The sequence below is a fragment of the Aethalodelphis obliquidens genome, unplaced genomic scaffold (genome assembly GCF_003676395.1).
Source record: "Aethalodelphis obliquidens isolate GAN/ISIS:26980383/991018 unplaced genomic scaffold, ASM367639v1 scaffold429, whole genome shotgun sequence".
NCBI lineage: Eukaryota > Metazoa > Chordata > Mammalia > Artiodactyla > Delphinidae > Aethalodelphis > Aethalodelphis obliquidens.
Genome location: NW_020838343.1, coordinates 1 through 18,473, shown reverse-complemented (window position 1 = coordinate 18,473; position 18,473 = coordinate 1). Strand labels below are relative to the sequence as shown.

At 43.8% G+C, this 18,473-nt stretch overlaps 1 protein-coding gene and 1 pseudogene across 5 annotated transcripts; both read right to left on the bottom strand.

Moving 5' to 3' along the window:
- Positions 1–669: 669 nt before the first annotated feature.
- On the bottom strand, positions 670–1,887 carry LOC113616734 (acyl-coenzyme A thioesterase 2, mitochondrial pseudogene; annotated as a pseudogene).
- A 10,697-nt stretch (positions 1,888–12,584) lies between these two features.
- LOC113616733 (putative acyl-coenzyme A thioesterase 6) lies at positions 12,585–18,467 on the bottom strand. 5 transcript variants are annotated; one of them, XM_027100126.1, is made up of 4 exons: positions 17,639–18,467; positions 15,509–15,815; positions 15,320–15,363; positions 12,645–12,757 (listed from the first exon to the last, which is right to left on the bottom strand). In XM_027100126.1, the coding sequence occupies exons 1-4, from the start codon at positions 17,654–17,656 to the stop codon at positions 12,740–12,742; spliced, it is 387 nt and encodes a 128-aa protein (XP_026955927.1). In that variant the 5' UTR covers positions 17,657–18,467; the 3' UTR covers positions 12,645–12,739. The 5 variants fall into 5 exon arrangements, with proteins under 5 accessions (XP_026955922.1, XP_026955925.1, XP_026955927.1 ...); XM_027100121.1 differs by having other exon boundaries at positions 12,585–12,757; positions 15,242–15,815; XM_027100124.1 differs by having other exon boundaries at positions 12,585–12,757; positions 15,320–15,815.
- Positions 18,468–18,473: the final 6 nt, after the last annotated feature.

The following is an 18,473-nucleotide window of genomic DNA, read 5'->3' as shown; positions in this document are numbered from 1 at the left end:
TGAATTTGCTAGCTACTGTATGTAGCATAGTCCTTGATTTAACACATATTTGTTAAATAATTGAACTTTTCTGCATTATTTACAAAAAGCCTTTGAGTCAGAAAACAATACATTTTAAATGGGCCACAGAGTAGATACTAAAATAGTTAACAACTGACTTGATTGAAATATCGCAGCTGGGCAGTGAAAGATTTTTTTTTTTGAAATATTTTTTAAGAAATTAAAGTCTTTAGGAGATTCTTATTGAATCAGTCAGTATGATTTATTGAGCTCTTATTATATCCCTGTGTAAGTCTCTAGGCATACAGAGATATGGAGATGTATAAGTGCCAATTCCAGACCCAGGAGTTCACAGTTGAGTGGGCAGTGCTAGTTAAGGCTGTGAATTGCTGAAGAGCTGTAAGAATAAAGCAGGGCCTCCTGTTTTGGAGAATAATCACAGAATTCAGTTTAGGAATTCTGTGAGCAGTGGCAACTCCAGCATTTCTATGTAGCAGGGGTTTCAGTCAGGAATTTGGTTGGAAGGGGTGGGTCAGTTGTCTTGTTTACAGGCCACTTTTACCTACCAAGCACCTTGTTTTTACTTAGACTAGGGTTTCTCAACCTTAGCACTATAGACATTTTGAGTAAGATATTTCTTTGTTGTGGGGCTGTCCCGTGGATTGTAGATGTTTAGCACCTACCCACTAGATGCCAATAGCACCCTCTCCAATCGTGACAATCAAAAATGTCTCCAGATATTACCAATTGCCCCTGGAGTGGAAGAGAATCATTCCAGGTTGAGAAACATTGACAGACTGTTTATTATGGGGGAGGGGACCTTCAGGGAGTTTTTTTGTTTGTTTTGTAGTATTATGGGGCACTGCCTCTATCTCTGGGTTTCACTTTCCTTTGAAGTTTGATGTGAAAGAAGGCCCAAATCACTCCTGCACACCAGCAGAAGTCACTGCCTAATATTAGTATCTGAGACACAGCTGCATGGCTGGCACATAGCAGCATAAATACACTTTTTGAGTACTCTGAATGAACTTTTAGCATATAGCTGAGGGAATGGCAGTACCTCCAGGAAGTGTCCTGAAATTTAGAGGAGAAACTTCCACCCAGAATTCATGATAGACTTTGGAGCTTGGGGACGAATTTAGGGAAGTTCCACAACCACGCGGTTCCCTAGACAGGCAAGGGGCCGCCCAGGGTCTCAGGACTCTACCTGGCTTTCCACAACAGCCTGGGAAGTGGGCTGCTCACCTGGCGGCAGGAAGAGCGTGGCGCGCACCCGGCCCACGCGCACGGGCTCGCGCCGCACCCCCGGCGCCAGGAAGTCGCGCTCGTTCACCGCCCGGCCCAGGAGCCCTCCGGCCTCCGGGTCGTGGCCATCGAGCACCTCCAGCTCCACGGCGAAGGGCGTCTGTACGTCCCGCTTCACCAGCCGCAGCAAGGGCTTCTCGGGCTCTAAAGCCCAGAGGAGCCCCATGGGCTCGAGGCCCGTGAAGCTGCCGCCCAGCGCGGGCGCGCGCCCGAGGTCTAGCTGGCCGTGGGCGTCGGCGCAGTAGCGCGCGTGGGCTCGGAAGAGCTCGTCCTTCTCGTCGCGCAGGGACGCGCGCAGCGTGACCGGTTGTCCCGGGGCCAGGCCGCTCACGGCGATGCGCACGGGCTCGTCCCAGCGGCAGCGGCCCGCGGGCTCCAGCGTCACTGTCACCGCCATCCTGGCAGGGGCCCAAGAGTTTGGGTCACCGGTCCTGAGCTTTGTAGGCCCTGCCAACCGCGCCCAGGGTGTCGGGTCCCATCGACAGAGTCGGAAGGGTCGCAGGAGAGCCGGAAATGAGACCACCATTTTGCGCCTTTTTCAGATCTCAGGTCAACTTCAGAGGGCTGTGAAGAAGGTTAGAAACTAGAGTCCCTCTAGCGACAGGCTGCCTACCTGCAGCCTAAGGCCTCATGGGGCCGAGCAGCCTGCTATAACTCTTTGGAGGGCCGCGAAGTCCTGCCGATCAGTGGCCGACCTTTAAAAGCAAGAGCGAAAGCAGACACACAGGAACTTTATGTTGGGAAGAATTTTCCTAGTTTTGCCTCTCAGAAGGCAAGACTGTAAAGGTAAATCGCTGGCTGCCGAGTGAGAGCAAATTGCTGTTGATATTTAAAACGTATTGGGATTGAAAACAATGCTTGTAAAATCAATAACAGAATTTTAGTCAGGGGTGATTTAGAAAGCTCTTCCTATAGAGAAACAATGTCAGCCATAGTTAACACAAAATTCATTGTTTTCTGTAATTCTCAGTCAACACCCAGATCCATCTGCTTTTCTGATAAGTGAGAGTTAAAGGGGAAAGAGGCAGGAGGTGGGAACAGACTCCCAGTTATTCCAGTATCCTAGGTGTGGTTTCACTGATGATCCTGGGCCTGGTACTATTTCCTATTACCATTTGGTAGGCCAAGAGAGCTCCACGTTTCTGTTTTTAGCAGCCAGTATCTATCCATTTGAGTATGCTCTTTCTCCAAGATTGCAATACCTTAATTTCAATAATCATCTCATGGTTAATAGTGTTGTATCAATGTTAACTTCCTGATTTTGAAATTTTGTACTATGGTTATGTAAGAAGTTAACATTAAGGGAAATCAAGATGAAGAGTATAGCTGGGCTATTTTTGCAACTTTTTTGTAACTCTAAAATTATTGCCAAATAAAAAGTTAAAATACCAGGGAGTGATAAAACCACCCTAGAGGATTCCTTTGGTCCTCTGTGTCCAACTTGTAGGGATAGTAAAACCTGCTCACCTCAGTCAGATCCTTGCTCTTCCATATCCTTGAACACATAGTCTTTCCCATTTGATTGAAGTTTCCAGGAATTTGCATTATGTCTGATCCTGTATCCAAAATCCTGTGCCTTCGGTTTTTAAGTAAAAATAAAAGACACATGTTTTATTTTCACCAAAAACTTTTTGAACAACATATTCACCCTTTTGTTCCACTACCTTCTGCCATTTTTCAGGCAACTTCATGATTCCATCTTCCCAAAACTTTTTATCTTTTTGAGCAAAGAACTGTTGCAGGTGCCTTTTACAGTTTTCCAGGGAATTGAAATTTTTTCCATTAAAAGAATTTTGTAAAGACTGAAATAAATGGAATTCCGAAGGTGCAATGTCTGGTGAATACAGCGGATGAATCAGAACCTCCCAGCCAGGGCTTCCCTGGTGGCGCAGTGGTTGGGAGTCCGCCTGCTGATGCAAGGAACGCGGGTTCGTGCCCCGGTCTGGGAGGATCCTACGTGCCGCAGAGCGGCTGGGCCCGTGAGCCGTGGCCGCTGTGCCTGCGCGTTCGGAGCCTGTGCTCTGTAATGGGAGAGGCCGCAGCAGTGAGAGGTTCGCGTACCACAAAAAACAAACAAACAGAACTTCCCAGCCAGGTTGTAACAGTTTTTGCCTGGTCATCAGAAAAACATGTGATCTTGCGTTATCCTGATGGAGGATTATGCGTATTCTGTTGACTAATTCCGGACACTTTTCATCAAGTGCTGCTTTCATTTGGTCTAATTGAGAGCAGTACTTGTTGGAATTAATCGTTTGGTTTTCCAGAAGGAGCTCATAATAGAGGACTCTCTTCCGATCGCACCGTATACACAACATCACCTTCTTTGGATGAAGACCGGCTTTTGGTGTGGTTGGTGGTGGTTCATTTCACTTGCCCCACCATCTCTTCCGTTCCACATTCTCATACAGTATCCACTTTTCATCACCCGTCACAATTTGTTTTAAAAACGGAATGTTTTTGTTACGTTTCAATAGAGAATTGCATGTGGAAATACGGTCAAGAAGGGTTTTTTCGCTTAATTTATGTGGACCCCAAACATCAAAGCGATTCACATAACCAAGCCGGAGCAAATGATTTTCAGCGCTTGATTTGGGTATTTTGAGTATGTTGGCTATCTCCCTCGTAATATAACGTCGATTGTTCTCAATTAATGCCTCCACGTGATTGCTATCAACTTCAACTGGTCTACCCGACCGTGGAGCATCATCCAGCAAGAAATCTCCAGCACGAAACTCGACAAACCATTTTTGACATGTTCAGTCAGCCGTAGCACCTTCTCCATACGCTGCACAAATCTTTTTTGTGTGTTTCAGTTGCGTTTTTACCTTTCTTGAAATAATAAAGCATAATATGCTAAAAATGTTGTTTTTCTTCCATCTTCAATATTAAAATGGCTACACAAAAATTCACCAGTTTTGATAAGTTTTTTTTTCATGCACGCTGGTATGTCAGCTGTCATAATACAATCTAACAGAATTGTTTCGAATGAAGTTAAAGACGACTAAGCACTACTAGAGTCATCTTATGGGAAAAAACGAACAAACTTTTTGGCTAACCCAATATAAAACGTGCTCCTATTATGGGTACATAAATGTTTACAGATGTTATGTCCTCTTTCTGGATTGACACTTTTATTATCATAGACTGTTCTTTGTTTTGTTACAGTCTTTGTTTTAAAGTCTCTTTTGTGTGATATAATTATTGCCACCCCAGCTTTCTTTTCCTTTCCATTGCATCTTTTTACATCCCTTCACTATCAGTCTGTAAGTGTCTTTGTGTTTGAAGTGAGTCACTTGTAGGCAGCATATAGAAGGGTCTTGTTTTTTATTCAGCCACCTTATATCTTTTGATTGGCAAATATACATTACATTTAAAGTAATTATTGGTAGTTATACACTTTTTGCCATTTTGTTAACTGTCTTCTCATTCTTTTTGTAGTTCCTCTCTGTTCCTTTTCTCTCTTTCTCTCTTCCCTTGTGGTTTGACTGTTTTCTTAGTGTTATGTTTAGATTCCTTTCTCATTTTCCTTTATATATTTACTATAAGTTTTCTCTTTGTGGTTACCATGAAGTTCACATATAACACCTTATGTATATAACAGTCTTTATTTAAGTTGATAGTAACTTAATTTTGAACACATTCCAAAGCTTTATATTTTTACTCCCCCCTGTGCTTTATATCTTTGATGACACATTTTACATCTTCTAATGTATCCCTTAACTATGGTATTTTCATTAATTTTAATACTTTTGTCTTTTGCCCTTTATAAGTGATTGATCTACTACCTTTATTATTTATTTACATATTCCAGTGAGATTTTTACTTATATATGTTTTCTTTTTATTCGTTAGTGCCTCTTCTTTTTAGCTTAGGGGAGTTCCTTTAACATTTGCTGCATTTGCCGAAGGCCAGTTTAGTGGTGATGAACTCCTCTACTTTTGCTTACCTGGAATACTCTTAATGTGTCCTTCAATTCTGAATGATAACCTTGCTGGGTAGAGAATTTTCAGTTGGCAGTTTTTTCCTTTCAGCCCTTTGAGTATATCATGCTACTCTCTTCTGGCCTATAAAGTTTCTGCTGAAAAGTCTGTTCATAGACCTATGGTGTTTCCTTTGTACATAATAGGTTGCTTTTCTCTTGCTGCTTTTAAGATTCTCTCTCTTTAACTGTTACCATTTTAATGATAATGTATCTTGGTGTGATTCTCTTTGGGGACATCTTACTTGGAATTCTCTAGGCTTCCTGGACCTGGATGTCTCTTTCCTTCCCAGATGAGGAAGTTTTCAGCCATTATTTCTTCAAATATTTTTTCTGGCCCTTTCTCTCTCTCCTCTCCATCTGGGACCCCTATAATGCAAATGTTTTTCTGCTTGATGTTGTCCCAGAGATGCCTTATGGTATCCCTGCTTCTTTTAATTCTTTTTCTCATTTTTCTGCTCTGAGTGTTTTCCATTGCTTTGTCTTCCATGTCATTGATTCGTGCTGTTTCATCCATTCTGCTGTTGAACCTCTCGTGTATTTTTCAGTTATAACCTTTAGTACTTTTTATATTTTCTCTCTCTCTTTGTTAAAGTTCTCCTGTGTTCATCTATTCTCCTGAGATTGGTGAGCATCTTTATGACCATTATTTTTGCTTTTATTTATTTTCATTTATTTATTTAATTTTTGACTGCATTGGGTCTTAATTGCTATGCGTGGGCTCTCTCTAGTTGCAGCGAGCTGGGGCTACTCTTCATTGCAGTGCGCAGGCTTCTCATTGCAGTGGCTTCTCTTGTTGTGGAGCATGGGCTCTAGATACCCGGGCTTCAGTAGTTGCAGCACCTGGATTCAGTATTTGTGGCCCGTGGGCTCAGTAGTTGTGGCACACGGGCTCTAGAGCACAGGCTCAGTAGTCATGGCACATGGGCTTAGTTGCTCTGCAGCATGTGGAATCTTCCCAGACCAAGGATTGAACCTGTGCCCCTGCATTGGCAGGCAGATTCTTAACTGCCCCTGGCCAGGCCGGGGCTCACTGGAGTGGGGTGGGCTGGCGACCCACGGCGGGAGTGCGAGCCCGGGACCAGGTCGTGCCCCGTGGAAACGCGCTACATGGACATACACGGTCCTGGCCTTGCTCCTGTTCTCAGTGCCAGTTCTGATGGCTGGTGATGTTTGCACCTGAAAATAAAGGGGTGTTGTGCCTCTGCCTATGGCCATTATTTTAAACTATCAGGTCAGTGTTTTTAATCTCAACTTCATAAAGGTCTTTTTCTGGGTATTTGCCTTGGTCTTTGGTTTGGAACAAATTCCTGTCTCCTCATTTTGCCTCTCTGTGTTACATGTAATTAGGCGAAATGGCTAGCGCCCTCACTCTCGAAAGCGTGGTCCTGGGTAGGAGCTGTTCTGTGTGGTCCAGAAGCACAGTGTCTCCTGACCACCAGAGCCAGGCACTCTATGGGCATCACCTGTGTGGGCTGCTTGAGTCTGATGGCTGTGACAGCGTTGCATAGGGCGGGGCTGGGAGCTCTCACCTAGCCAACTGTGGCTCAGCCACTGTGCGGGGAGAGCAGGGTTCAAGTCACTTGCCCAATTCAATTGCGGCTGAGCTGCAGCGTGCGGTGGATGGAACTTGGGGTGCCTGTCCAGGCTGCTGACAGCTCAGCTGCTGTCAGGGGAAGGTGGACACTTGCTGGCCCAGTTGTGACTTGTCTGCTGCCTGGGGTGAGCAGGGCTCGGGGTTCTGCCTGGTCCAGTTTTGGCTCAGCTACTCTGCAGAGGGGGTTGCAGCTCCATCTCTGTGCGGGTTGGGTGGGGCTCAGGGCAGGGTGCCTCCCAGGCCAATTGTGGCTCGGCTGCTGTGTGGGGAGGGCAGGACGATTGCCAGGTTGCGTTGCACCTGGGGTTCTGCACAGGGTGGGATGCTCGCCCAGCCTGGTTGTAGTGCAAGGTGGGCAGAGCATGCCCTCCCGTGCTAGCAGGCTAGAGGAAGGGCACCAAAAATGGCTCCTGTAGGCTTGTCACCAGCAACTTAGATTGAGCTTGCAAAAATGGTGTCCACTAGTGCTTCCGTCCCCAGATAAAGACGCTACCGGTTCTTGTCTTGCTGTCAGCCACTTTAAAGTTAGTAAATGGGTCTACCTCACTTATGGTCTAGGCGCTTTTCAATCTGTTGCTTTTGTGCTGGATCTCAGGGCCGGTGGGTTTGTATGAGAGTCCTCTGAGAGTGGGATCTCTGTTCCCTATGGTTCTGTGATTCTCCTGGTCTTAGTACCAATTGAGTTTCAAAATCAGAATTTTTTCAGGTGTGGGGGTCGTCTTTCCAGTGCTGGCCCCCAGGGTCGGGGTGCCTGATGTGGGGCACAATCCATTCACACCTTGAGGGAGAATTCTGTATTTATGGGATCCCTCCTTATTGTGGGGTCACAGCATCTAGGGTGAGGTCCCAGGTAAGGCCACGTCTGTGCCTCTTCTACGATTTTTGATGTAACTTTGTCTTCTCTTTTGGAGGTGCATGTTCTCAGGTCCTTTTCAGAGGAAAAGTATTCCAACTGGAGCTGTAAATTAGGTATGTCCATGGGAGGAAGTGATTTCAGAGTTTTCCTATGGCGTCTTGGACTGCTCCGACTCACATTTGTATCTTTAAACAATGTTTTTTTGTTTTGCCAACTTTTGAGTCTTACGTAAATGAAAACATTATTTTCACTTGGTCAAAGTTAATTTTTATTTAGCTGTATGCAAATCTTATGAGTGCATTCTACTTAAAAAAATAACATCTTTATGTGGTATGATTTATATTCCATAAAACTCATTTACTTAAAGTGCACAGTTCAGTGTTTTTAGTATATTCACAAGGTTGTACAACCATCACCACTACTTAATTCCAGAACATTTTCATCATCCCCCAAAGAATCCCAGTACCCATTAGTAGTCATCTCCATTTCCCCACAACCGTCTTTATTTCCAGTCTTGGGTAATCACTAATCTACTTTCTGTCTCTGTAGATTTGTTTATTCTGGGTAGTTCTAATAAAGGAAGTCATAAATATGTGGTCTTTTGTGACTAGCTTCTTTTCCATGTAATGCTGTCAAGTTTCATCCATGTCATAGCATGTATCAGTACCTCCTTCCCTCTTTATTGCTAAATAGTCCATTAAATTGATATGCCAAATTTCATTATCCATTCATTGACTGATGGACATTTGAGTTGTATCCACTTCTTGGCTACTAGGAATACCATATCTGTGAACAGTCCTGTATTTAAGTTTTTGTGTGTTTTGCAGTTCTCATTTGTTTTGGATACATAACTAGGAGCGGGATTGCTGGGTCATACTGCAATTCTGTGTTTAATTTTTGAGGCAAAGCAAGGCTTCCAAAGTGGCTATGCCATTTTACAATCCCACCAGCAGTGTATGAGGGTTCCAATGTCATCACCCCCTCACCAGCACTTTTTCTTCTTTTTTTTTATTGTAGCCATTCTAGTGAGTATAAAGTGGTATCTCACTGTGGCTACATTTGCATTTTCCTGAAGCCTAATGATATTGTTCATCTTTTCATATGCTTATTGGCCATTTGTATATCTTCTCTGGGGAAATGTCTATTCAGAACCATTGCCTACAGAAAAGGGAACCCTCTTGCACTGTTGGTGGAAATGTAAATTGATAGAGCCACTATGGAGAACAGTATGGAGGTTCCTTAAAAAACTAAAAATAGAATTACCTTATGACCCGGCAATACCACTACTGGGCATATAGCCAGAGAAAACCATAATTCAAAAAGACACATGCACCCCAATGTTCATTGCAGCACTATTTACAATAGCCAGATCATGGAAGCAACCTAAATGCCCATCGACAGACAAATGGCTAAAGAAGATGTGGTATATATATACAATGGAATATTACTCAGCCATAAAAAGGAACGAAATTGGGTCATTTGTAGAGACGTGGATGAATCTATAGACTGTCATACAGAGTGAAGTAAGTCAGAAAGAGAAAAACAAATATCGTATATTAACGCATATATGTGGAACCTAGAAAAATGGTATAGATGAACCGGTTTGCAGGACAGAAACTGAGACACAGATGTAGAGAACAAACATATGACACCAAAGGGGGAAAGAGGCATGGGGTGGGCGTGGGGGGGTGGTGTGATGAATTGGGAGATTGGGGCTGACATATATATAGTAATATGTATAAAATGGATAACTAATAAGAACTTGCTGTATAAAAAAATAAATTAAATTTTTAAAAATAGCATCTTATTGAATAACATAATTGGTACTTCAGAGAAATAACTCTCATGTGATGGAAAACCATGCAAAACTTCACCAGATTATTGAAATACAAGTGCCTATGAAAAGCTAATTTTCTTTAAAATACTGTGTCTTTTTAGGGGGAAATGATTCCAGAATAAACGATATCATGTGTTTAAAAAAAAAAGACACTCGCGTTATTCTCAGACGACAAATTAACTAGCAAAGCAAGCCAGTTTAAGTCCAGTCCCTAAATCCACTGTAAGGCTCTCTGCATTAAAGGCCTCACGCACCAGGGGGCAGCAGGAAGCCGCGCAGGCGGCCAGCTCGCTGCCGAGCTCGGCGCGGAGAGAACTGTGCTGCACCTGGGCGGAGGCGGGCGCCGGGCTCAGCTGCACCGCCAGCCGACACGGCGCGTGGTGGACGGTCACCTCCACTTTGAGGGGGTTTTCATCACTCCCCTCGGCATCCTGCAGAGGAGGCATCCTCCGAGCCGGCCGGCGTCAGGCTCCCCAGGAGCACCATGGGCTGCACGCCTCTGAAGTCGCCGCCCAGTGCTCGGAGATCGGTCTCTGGCCGGGTCCAACACCTCCCGCCCCACTGCCGTCCGCCTCATTGTCGGCAGGCGAGAGGAAGAGGCGGCCTCGATCACTGAACCCCAAAGGGCCCCGCTCCCTGGGGCCTAAGCCTTCCACTTTAATACCCAGGAGCTTATTGGTTAGTCCAGTCTTGCGCTTGACGGCCAGGGTAGCGGCCTTTTGGGAGGAAAGGGATGATGTGGAGACAGACTTCCGAAGCTGGACGGGAGTCCCGGGAGTTCGGAGCACGGCCTGAGCCGACAGTCACTGGGTGCGGGAATCTTCGCGGTGCGGCTTTGAGCGCAAGCACACAGACGTGGCTTTGGCGCAAGGGGAACTGGGCTCAGTAGGCGGGGCGGGGCCGGGAGCAGGGGCGGGGCCGGCCGGAGTGCAGCAGGAGGGGCTGGGCCCGGAGGGGCGTGGCCCGGCGGGAAAAAAGCAGGCCGGGTCTCAACAGGACCTGGACTGGTTCCTGGGGCGTCACTCAGTAAAGAGCTGCAAAAAGGGGCGACTTAGAAGGGCCCGGGGTCGGTTGTGCTTTTGGAGATCCCGAAGTGGGACCGTCCGGAAGAGGCAGGAGCTTATACCTAGCCTACCCTTCGACGTGTCGAGAATGAGAAATTAATGATTTCTGACAAAATGCCTCCGGTCGCCTTCTCTAAAATCCCTCTCTGGCCATCAGGGGACACTGTTCCCTAAACTTAGTTGGAGGCTCCATGTACTAGGCTCCCGCCAAATTCCTTTTCTTGCTTGAGGTTATTTTGCCTGGATTAATAAAGACTGTTAAAAAAGAAAAAAAGACTGTCGAGATTAAAGTTTAAACGTTTCAGATGAGGCAGAGTACAGATGTATATACACTGTGGAAATAATCTATATTGTCCTGTGGCCTGACATAATTATTAAAAATGTATATTTTTACATGAAGGGAAAAAAACTTACATTATATGACATTTGTGGTTTGTTTTTTAAAAGAAAAAGGCATAGGACTCACAAAATAAAACTGTCCATGTATACAAAATGGTTCTGGAAGGCTACACTTCAAGTTGGTAACAGTAAATACCTCTGGGAGAAGACTGCGATTGAGCAATGAGTTAAGAGGTTTTTAAATTTTATCTGTATTACTTGAATCTTTTACAATGAAGAATGTACTTATATATGTAATTTAAAATTTGTTTTCCAGTATAGAATTCTATCTTAAAATGTACATGTAAAATGAGGTTAATTAACCCAGGTAAAACCATTCTATTAAACTGCTATGTCAAGTAAGATGTGTGGATATGTAATCCTGAATTCCCTTTGGAACAATCTCATTTTCAGATATATATCTTATCCCTCTTACCCCATAAATAAGATTGTAATTATCACGTATTCTGATTTATGGATGGAAAATATTTGCCACTGAAAGCACATGGTTACTGGACCAACAACCCTGTCTTTTTGAAAAGTACTTGTTTAAAGTCTCTCTGTCTTTGGAGAATACATGGCTGACTCCCAGTTTTAGAAAACAACTCAAGTAATTTTTTAAAAAAAAATAAATTTATTTATTTATGGCTGCGTTGGGTCTTCGTTGTTCACGAGCACTTTCTCTAGTTGCGGCGAGCTGGGGCTACTCTTCGTTGCGGTGTGTGGGCTTCTCATCGCAGTGGCTTCTCTTGTTGCGGAGCACAGGCTCTAGGCATGCGGGCTTCAGTAGTTGCAGCATGTGGGCTCAGTAGTTGTGGCTCACGGGCTTAGTTGCTCCGTGGCATGTGGGATCTTCCCGGACCAGGGCTTGAACCTGTGTCTCCTGCACTGGCAGGCGGATTCTTAACTACTGCGCCACCAGGGAAGTCCCTAACTCAAAGAATTTTGACTTCTGCCGCCCACATCCATCATTATAGTGGCCATAAATATTGGATGTTGTGCATCTCTGCATGTACCACCTGAAAAAACAGAATGCTTCCCACAAGCTTTTATCTTTCCAGTGTGCAAAGACCATTTAAAATGATTGTACACAATGGCTTAACCATGATACTCTGAAAGAATTAAGAAGTGTTTGTGGTTTTCAGTTTGCTGAAAATTGTAACAGGTTTATACAAATATTTCTTAAAGGATCAGTGGTTGACAAAAACATGTATCAATATTTGCTTTCAAAATGGTTCATTGGCCTTTCTCATCCTGATGGAAGTACATTCAAGGGCATTAGGCGTACAAACAAAAGCAGAACAGTGGGCTGAAATTGGTTATATTTTCTGATTTTTTGTTTTTGAATATATGATCCAACTTTTTTTTTTTTTTTTTTGGCTGTGTTGGGTCTTTATTTCTATGCGTGGGCTTTCTTTAGTTTCGGCGAGCGGGGGCCACTCTTCATCGCGGTGCGCGGGCATCTCACTGTCGCGGCCTCTGTTGCGGAGCACAAGCTCCAGACACGCAGGCTCAGTCGTTGTGGCGCACGGGCCTAGTTGCTCCGCGGCATGTGGGATCTTCCCAGACCAGGGCTCGAACCCGTGTCCCCTGCATTGGCAGGCAGATTCTCAACCACTGCGCCACCAGGGAAGCCCTTGATTTGTTTTTTGTTGCTGTTGTTGTTTTTAAGTGTCTCCAACTAAGTTTCTTTTACGCTTCAACTTCTTTGAGCCACTAAGCATCAAGGAAAAATTACTGACTGTCATTGAAAAACAAAAATCAGTATGTTAAAAAATGGTTCCTTATTTCTTATTTTGAGTCTAAACTCTCCATCTCCCTCTCATGGGTGGGTCAAATAGTGGGCAGTGGGGGGCGCGCTGGTCACACCCCTGTGTCTGTGATGCCTGTGGCAAAAAGACTGCTGGAATAGGTCTCTGCGGTGAGGAGAGCTCAATAAAATGGGGGTCTCCAAAATAAATACATAAATCTGAACTCTCCAATGTGGCTTATGGAGCCTCCATTATGGGACCCTAACTTATCCTTGACTTTCCAGCTAAGTAATCCTCACCAGTCAGCTCTGCACTATTTGAGCTTATCTCCTCAGGTTGGAAGGCTGTAGAGCCAAATGGTTAATGAAGGCCATGGACTTTGGAGTTGGACTGGCCCAGTTCTCTCATCAACCAGATATATTTCTTAACCCTCCTGGGTCTCAATTTCCTCATCTGAAATAATAAGAGCTAATATTTGAGAGTTTAAATATGTTACGTGCTTTACTTGGATGACCTAATTTAAACACAACAGCCCAATGAAGTAGTTTCTGTTCTTATCACTGTAATTATCCCCACTTTATAGATGAGGAAATCGAGGCTTAGAGAGGTTAATAACTTACCCAAGGTCACACAGTAAGCGATGGAGCCTGGGATTTATATCTACTGTAGAGGCAACCTTGAGGGTACTACCCTTTACATCATTTAATGTTCCTTAGTAAGACAGCCTTTGGGAGAAACTGATTTCTAAGCTTTGATTTTATTTTATGAAGGCTGTAAATTTTGTGTAACTGATTAGGTTTCCTTCTCTGCATAAACCACTAGAAAACAAATGACTGAACGAGTGGCCCAATCAAGGCAAGTATATAGGCCTCATAATAAGCACTATTGGATTGACCTCATTTCTGGCTCCATTTTATGGATACCTTTTCTGTTTCTCCCTTTTAATTCACATTTACCACATTTTAGGTAGCTTTGTAACAACCTGAAATTCTTTTTCAAATCTTAGAGACAGGGGGCCATATATGATCAACTCTGAGGGGAAAGTGACCAAATATCTTAGTCAGTATAGGGCATTCCAAGGCTACTTTATTAGTAAGGAAGAAATCAGGATGTAGGGCCATCCCTACACCTAGTGCTTTAGTACACAGATATGTTTAGTCATCACCCTCATGTTTAAGCTTCTGGTGTTACCTTTCCGCCCCTCACTTCTCTCACCCTCCCAGCCATTTCCTTATAACTTCTTCCTATGATACCCCATCCCAAAGGCATCTCTAGAGTAGCAGGACCACCTCAGAGTGAGTTAAAGCACAGGCTCTAAGGATTCAAATCACAGAAAATTATACTCATAGTGAATAAATACACTCAACACGTATTTTTAACAATTGGTCAAAATTAAGTAAGGAACCCTTCTCATTAGATTAAGATCTAATGGGCATTTGCTTGAATAGACTCAAATTGGTGAAAGACAGTATGTGCCCAGCAAGCCAAGTGATGTGTCTCAGAAAAATATTCTTGCACTCAGGGAAGACCCTCTGCTCTGGTCTCATGACTCTAGATAGTGCCCAGTATAAGGCAATGGATTGAGATAGACGGATCTCAGTCCTTCCCAGTAGGAATGTAATAGGAACCGAGGGTACCAGGAGGAAGTCTAATTTGTCAGGCATAACCTGACATCCAAAGATTAAGTCCTGAAAATCTATTGGCATCGAGGCATTTCTCTAGGTAGCCAAGTACTGAGATTGAGAATTCAGACGGTAAATACAGAGGAAGTATATCAACAGTATATATCAATAAACTGTTTTGCTTACAGCAATTTTTTTTGGTAAAGGATTCAATTTTACTTTGTAAAGTATCCTTTGAATTTTAAATTCAAAATTTGTAAAGGATACTTTATCAGTAAGGAAGAAATCGAAGTCTAGGGCCTCATTCATAAAATAAAAGCAAAGCTTAGGATACTAAGTATGTCAATGCCCCCAATCTTCAAAGTAGGGTTCAGAAACAAGAACGAAACAGAGTCCATTCCTTAAGGGGCTCAAGTGCACAGGTTCCCAAGGTTCAGACATGGTCAGTTAGGACCCAAAGAGTATATGGGACTCTTAGCAGTACAAAAGCTCAGTCCTCAGAACCAGAACAGAAGGCCAAATCTAGGCCAGCAGTTGAGACTTGGGCAGGCACTTCTTACATTCTTCCTGCTTAAGGTTAAGATTGGTCCTACAGATAAGATCAGAGTTAAGCCTATACACTGGGAAAAGTTCAGGGGAGAAAGGGATGGACCCAGCAGTGAAGAGAGTAGTGTTGCTAAGGCTCAGAATCCAGTAGGACCTGACAATGAAGCTGAGATGGTTGCTTTGTTACAAAAAGGTTCCTAGGTTCTCTGGAAAACCTAATACATGTTGTATGACTAGGATTTTTATTAACAGTATATGGTCTATGATTACAATGTTACAATTTGCTGGGCTTGACAGAATTTTTACCATTGAGGTGTTCATGGAAGAAAGTTTGGATTTGCTGCCAGGCATCTACCTGTGCCCTTGAGTGAGCCTTTGGCTCACCTCCATAGAATATTGGTTGGTCCAAAACTGCATGCACAGAGGCTCTGCAAAGAGGAAAATAAGGCGGATCAATACAATGGCCAGTTCCTGGGTAGTAGATTATCTGGGGTCTGTCTTTCCCATGGGCTTGTAACCGTTCAGAGGCTATCTGAGCATAGAATTCACTCTTCCAGTTATGATCATCCATGCCAACGATAAACAGGAAGGGTCCCTGGGCCTTTTCCAATGGAATAAGACTTCGGTGGTTGGGTTTCTCCAGTGGGTCATTCCAAATATCCTCCAAATTCAAAAGGCCTGACTCAGTGATTTTGTATTTTCCTGGGTCACTGCTGAGATTAGGAATAATCATATCCTTGTAATGCAGAGGAGCTATTGTGTTGGCCACACAGGCATTAATAACTGCAGTAGCTGTGATGCCCTTCAAGAAAGAGGCCATTGAGAGACACAGGTCACCTCCTTTGGAGAAGCCAAGAAGCCCAACACTAGGGCCTTTCACCTGATGAAAAGAGAGAAAGAAAGAGAGAACAAGTCTAGAATTCATAAAGGGAGAACTTAAACTGTGATTTTACATTGTCTGGGCAGCTTTCTCAAATGTCATTTGCTTTCCTTTCTTATGCAACAATCCACAAAGTTCAAACGTATCTTCTAATAAGCAAATCAATTTTTGTTTTTGGCTGCGCTGGCACGGCATGCAGGATCTTAGTTCCCTGACCAGGGATTGAACCCGTGTCCCCTCCATTGGGAGCATGGAATCTTTACCACTGGACTAACATGGAAGTCCCAAACAAATCAATTAATTTCCTGGTACACAGGCCCTCCACTAACATTTATGGTGACTAGGTCAAGAGTACACACAGAGGCCCATATACCCTATACCTAAATACTTAAAAGTTATAAATATTTGAAAATTAAATAAAATGTATTCTTTTCTGCTACCTTGATAAATATACCTCCATAACAACTTATAAGGTCAGGTTCAAATTTCATATCTTAGAACTTCCTGGAGTTCTGTACTAGAACATGGCATGGGGGGAGTGCCAGCCCCTGGTCCTAGTCCCTGGTCCTTGGCCAACTCTCTTTCTCTTCCCATCCCTGCCTGGCTCCATCATGTACCATAAGGGCCCTCTCACACATGCGTTTGGACACCCTAGCCTATATGTTTAAGGCCTAGGTGTATTCACATTAATGGACCCAGAGAAGAGGCATAGGGCTTGGAAGCAGGATCAGAGCTGGTTGGAAGATAATTGTGGGGTTCCAGATCCAAAGGGCATGGTGTGAGGGGCACATGGGTTCCAGGTAGACACATTCCCTTGGCCCCTCAAACTCCGCACCCTGTGGTCAGGGATGCAGCCAAAGGAAGGCCAGAGAGTGGTCATCTAAAACAAAAGGTCCAGAGCAGAAGCCCCTCTTGCCTAGCTCTAAGGGCAGAACTGATGGTATATATTGGTCTCTTCTTGTTCCTGGGGCCTTATATCCCATAAATAAACCAGTCATCACAGTTCATGATCATCTAGGTTTTAGCAGCTCTATTGAGACCAGTCCCTGAATTCTAACAGAGTTAGACCTTGTAGTATATCTTACTCCTTAACATTAGAATGTTTGGGTTTCTTTAAGTCTAGATAGTAGCAAAGACTATGTATTCCATTGATAATCATACCAAAATGTTTTAATTAATTTTTCCAGTCTCATATAAGAACTTTCTTTACAAAACCACAATACCATTAACACACTTAACAAAATTAATGGTTCCTTAATATCATCGAATACACATCCCTATTCAAATGTCACCAATTGTCTCAAAAATCTCTTTACAGTCACTTTTTTCTCTATACATTTACATTAATCCTTTTTTTTTGGGGGGGGGCCGTGCTGCACAGCATGCGGGATCTTAGTTCCCCAACCAGGGATCAAACCCCCATCCCCTGCAGCAGAAGCGCGGAGTCTTAACCACTGGACTACTGGGGAAGTCCCTACCTTACTCTTACAAATGAGAAAAACCGAATTCCAGAAAGGGAAACTGCCTTATTCAGGATTATAATGCCACTTGGTGGTAGACACAGAAGCAGAACTTAAGGTTAGTAACTTTTTAGTCTAGCTCTTTGAATTCTGGTCAAGAACTAAAGGGAACTAAACAGTTGAGTCTTAAGGGATTGGAGAGAGATGGGCAGAAATGAAAATAATAATCCTAACAACTTTTGAAGGAGCCTTTGTGTCTCATGGCATATTTCCAGCCCTGGGTGTCCTGGTAGAGCTTTTGGATCCAGCCCTGTGTCTGCTCTACCCCCTCTCCTCTGCATTCAGGTGAGCACCAGAACCCACCTTTGGATGTTGCAGCATGAAGTCCACAGCTTCTTCAAAGTACTCCAGGCACACGTTATCCAAATATTTAGGGAGGTCTTCAAATCTGAAATAAGCCAGAGCGAGCACAGCAAAACCATGTCCAGCCAGGAGGCTGGCCCTGTATTCACAAAGGCCACCACCACTTCCAAAAAGATCGAGGATTCCAGGGAATGGTCCTGTGCCTGGAGAGCACCACAAATCATAAGGAGTTTTAGACACTCAAAAGACATTCTTGGGTTTCAGATTTTGGCAGTCAGCAAAGAGAAGTTTTTAAAGCAAGGAAGGTTGTGGGTGGGAGTTTGGTGGAAAAGGACTCTTTTTACTTTGTCTTTTTTTTTTAATAAACTTTGGGGAGAAGGGAGGGGGGGAAAAATGCCTTATTTTCTCCGTAATTTTGCATATATTTGCAAAAAACAACAACGATAATATAAACCAAATTAGAAATAACATAAGATGAAATGTACATTTTCCACCAAATTTTCCTCAAAAAAAACCCCCCAAAAACTGAGAATGCTTTGACAGCTGTAAAGCGCTCTACATATACAGGAGATTATTAGAATATACTCCCCACCTCCTTTACACCCTCTGCTCCAGCCTTCAAGAACGCCATTCCTAAATGTGCTATGCTCTCTTTGGCCCTGAAAATGGTGTACACTATTTCTGAACTGGTTGACTCATCAGTCTTCAAATCTAAGTTTAGAGCTCCCTTCCTGGAAGACTTCCCAGATGCCCTCCAAGGCTGAGTTGAATTACATAGCCTTTGATATGTTCCCACCAGCACCCTGGGCCTGTACCTCCCCTATCATAGCACTTA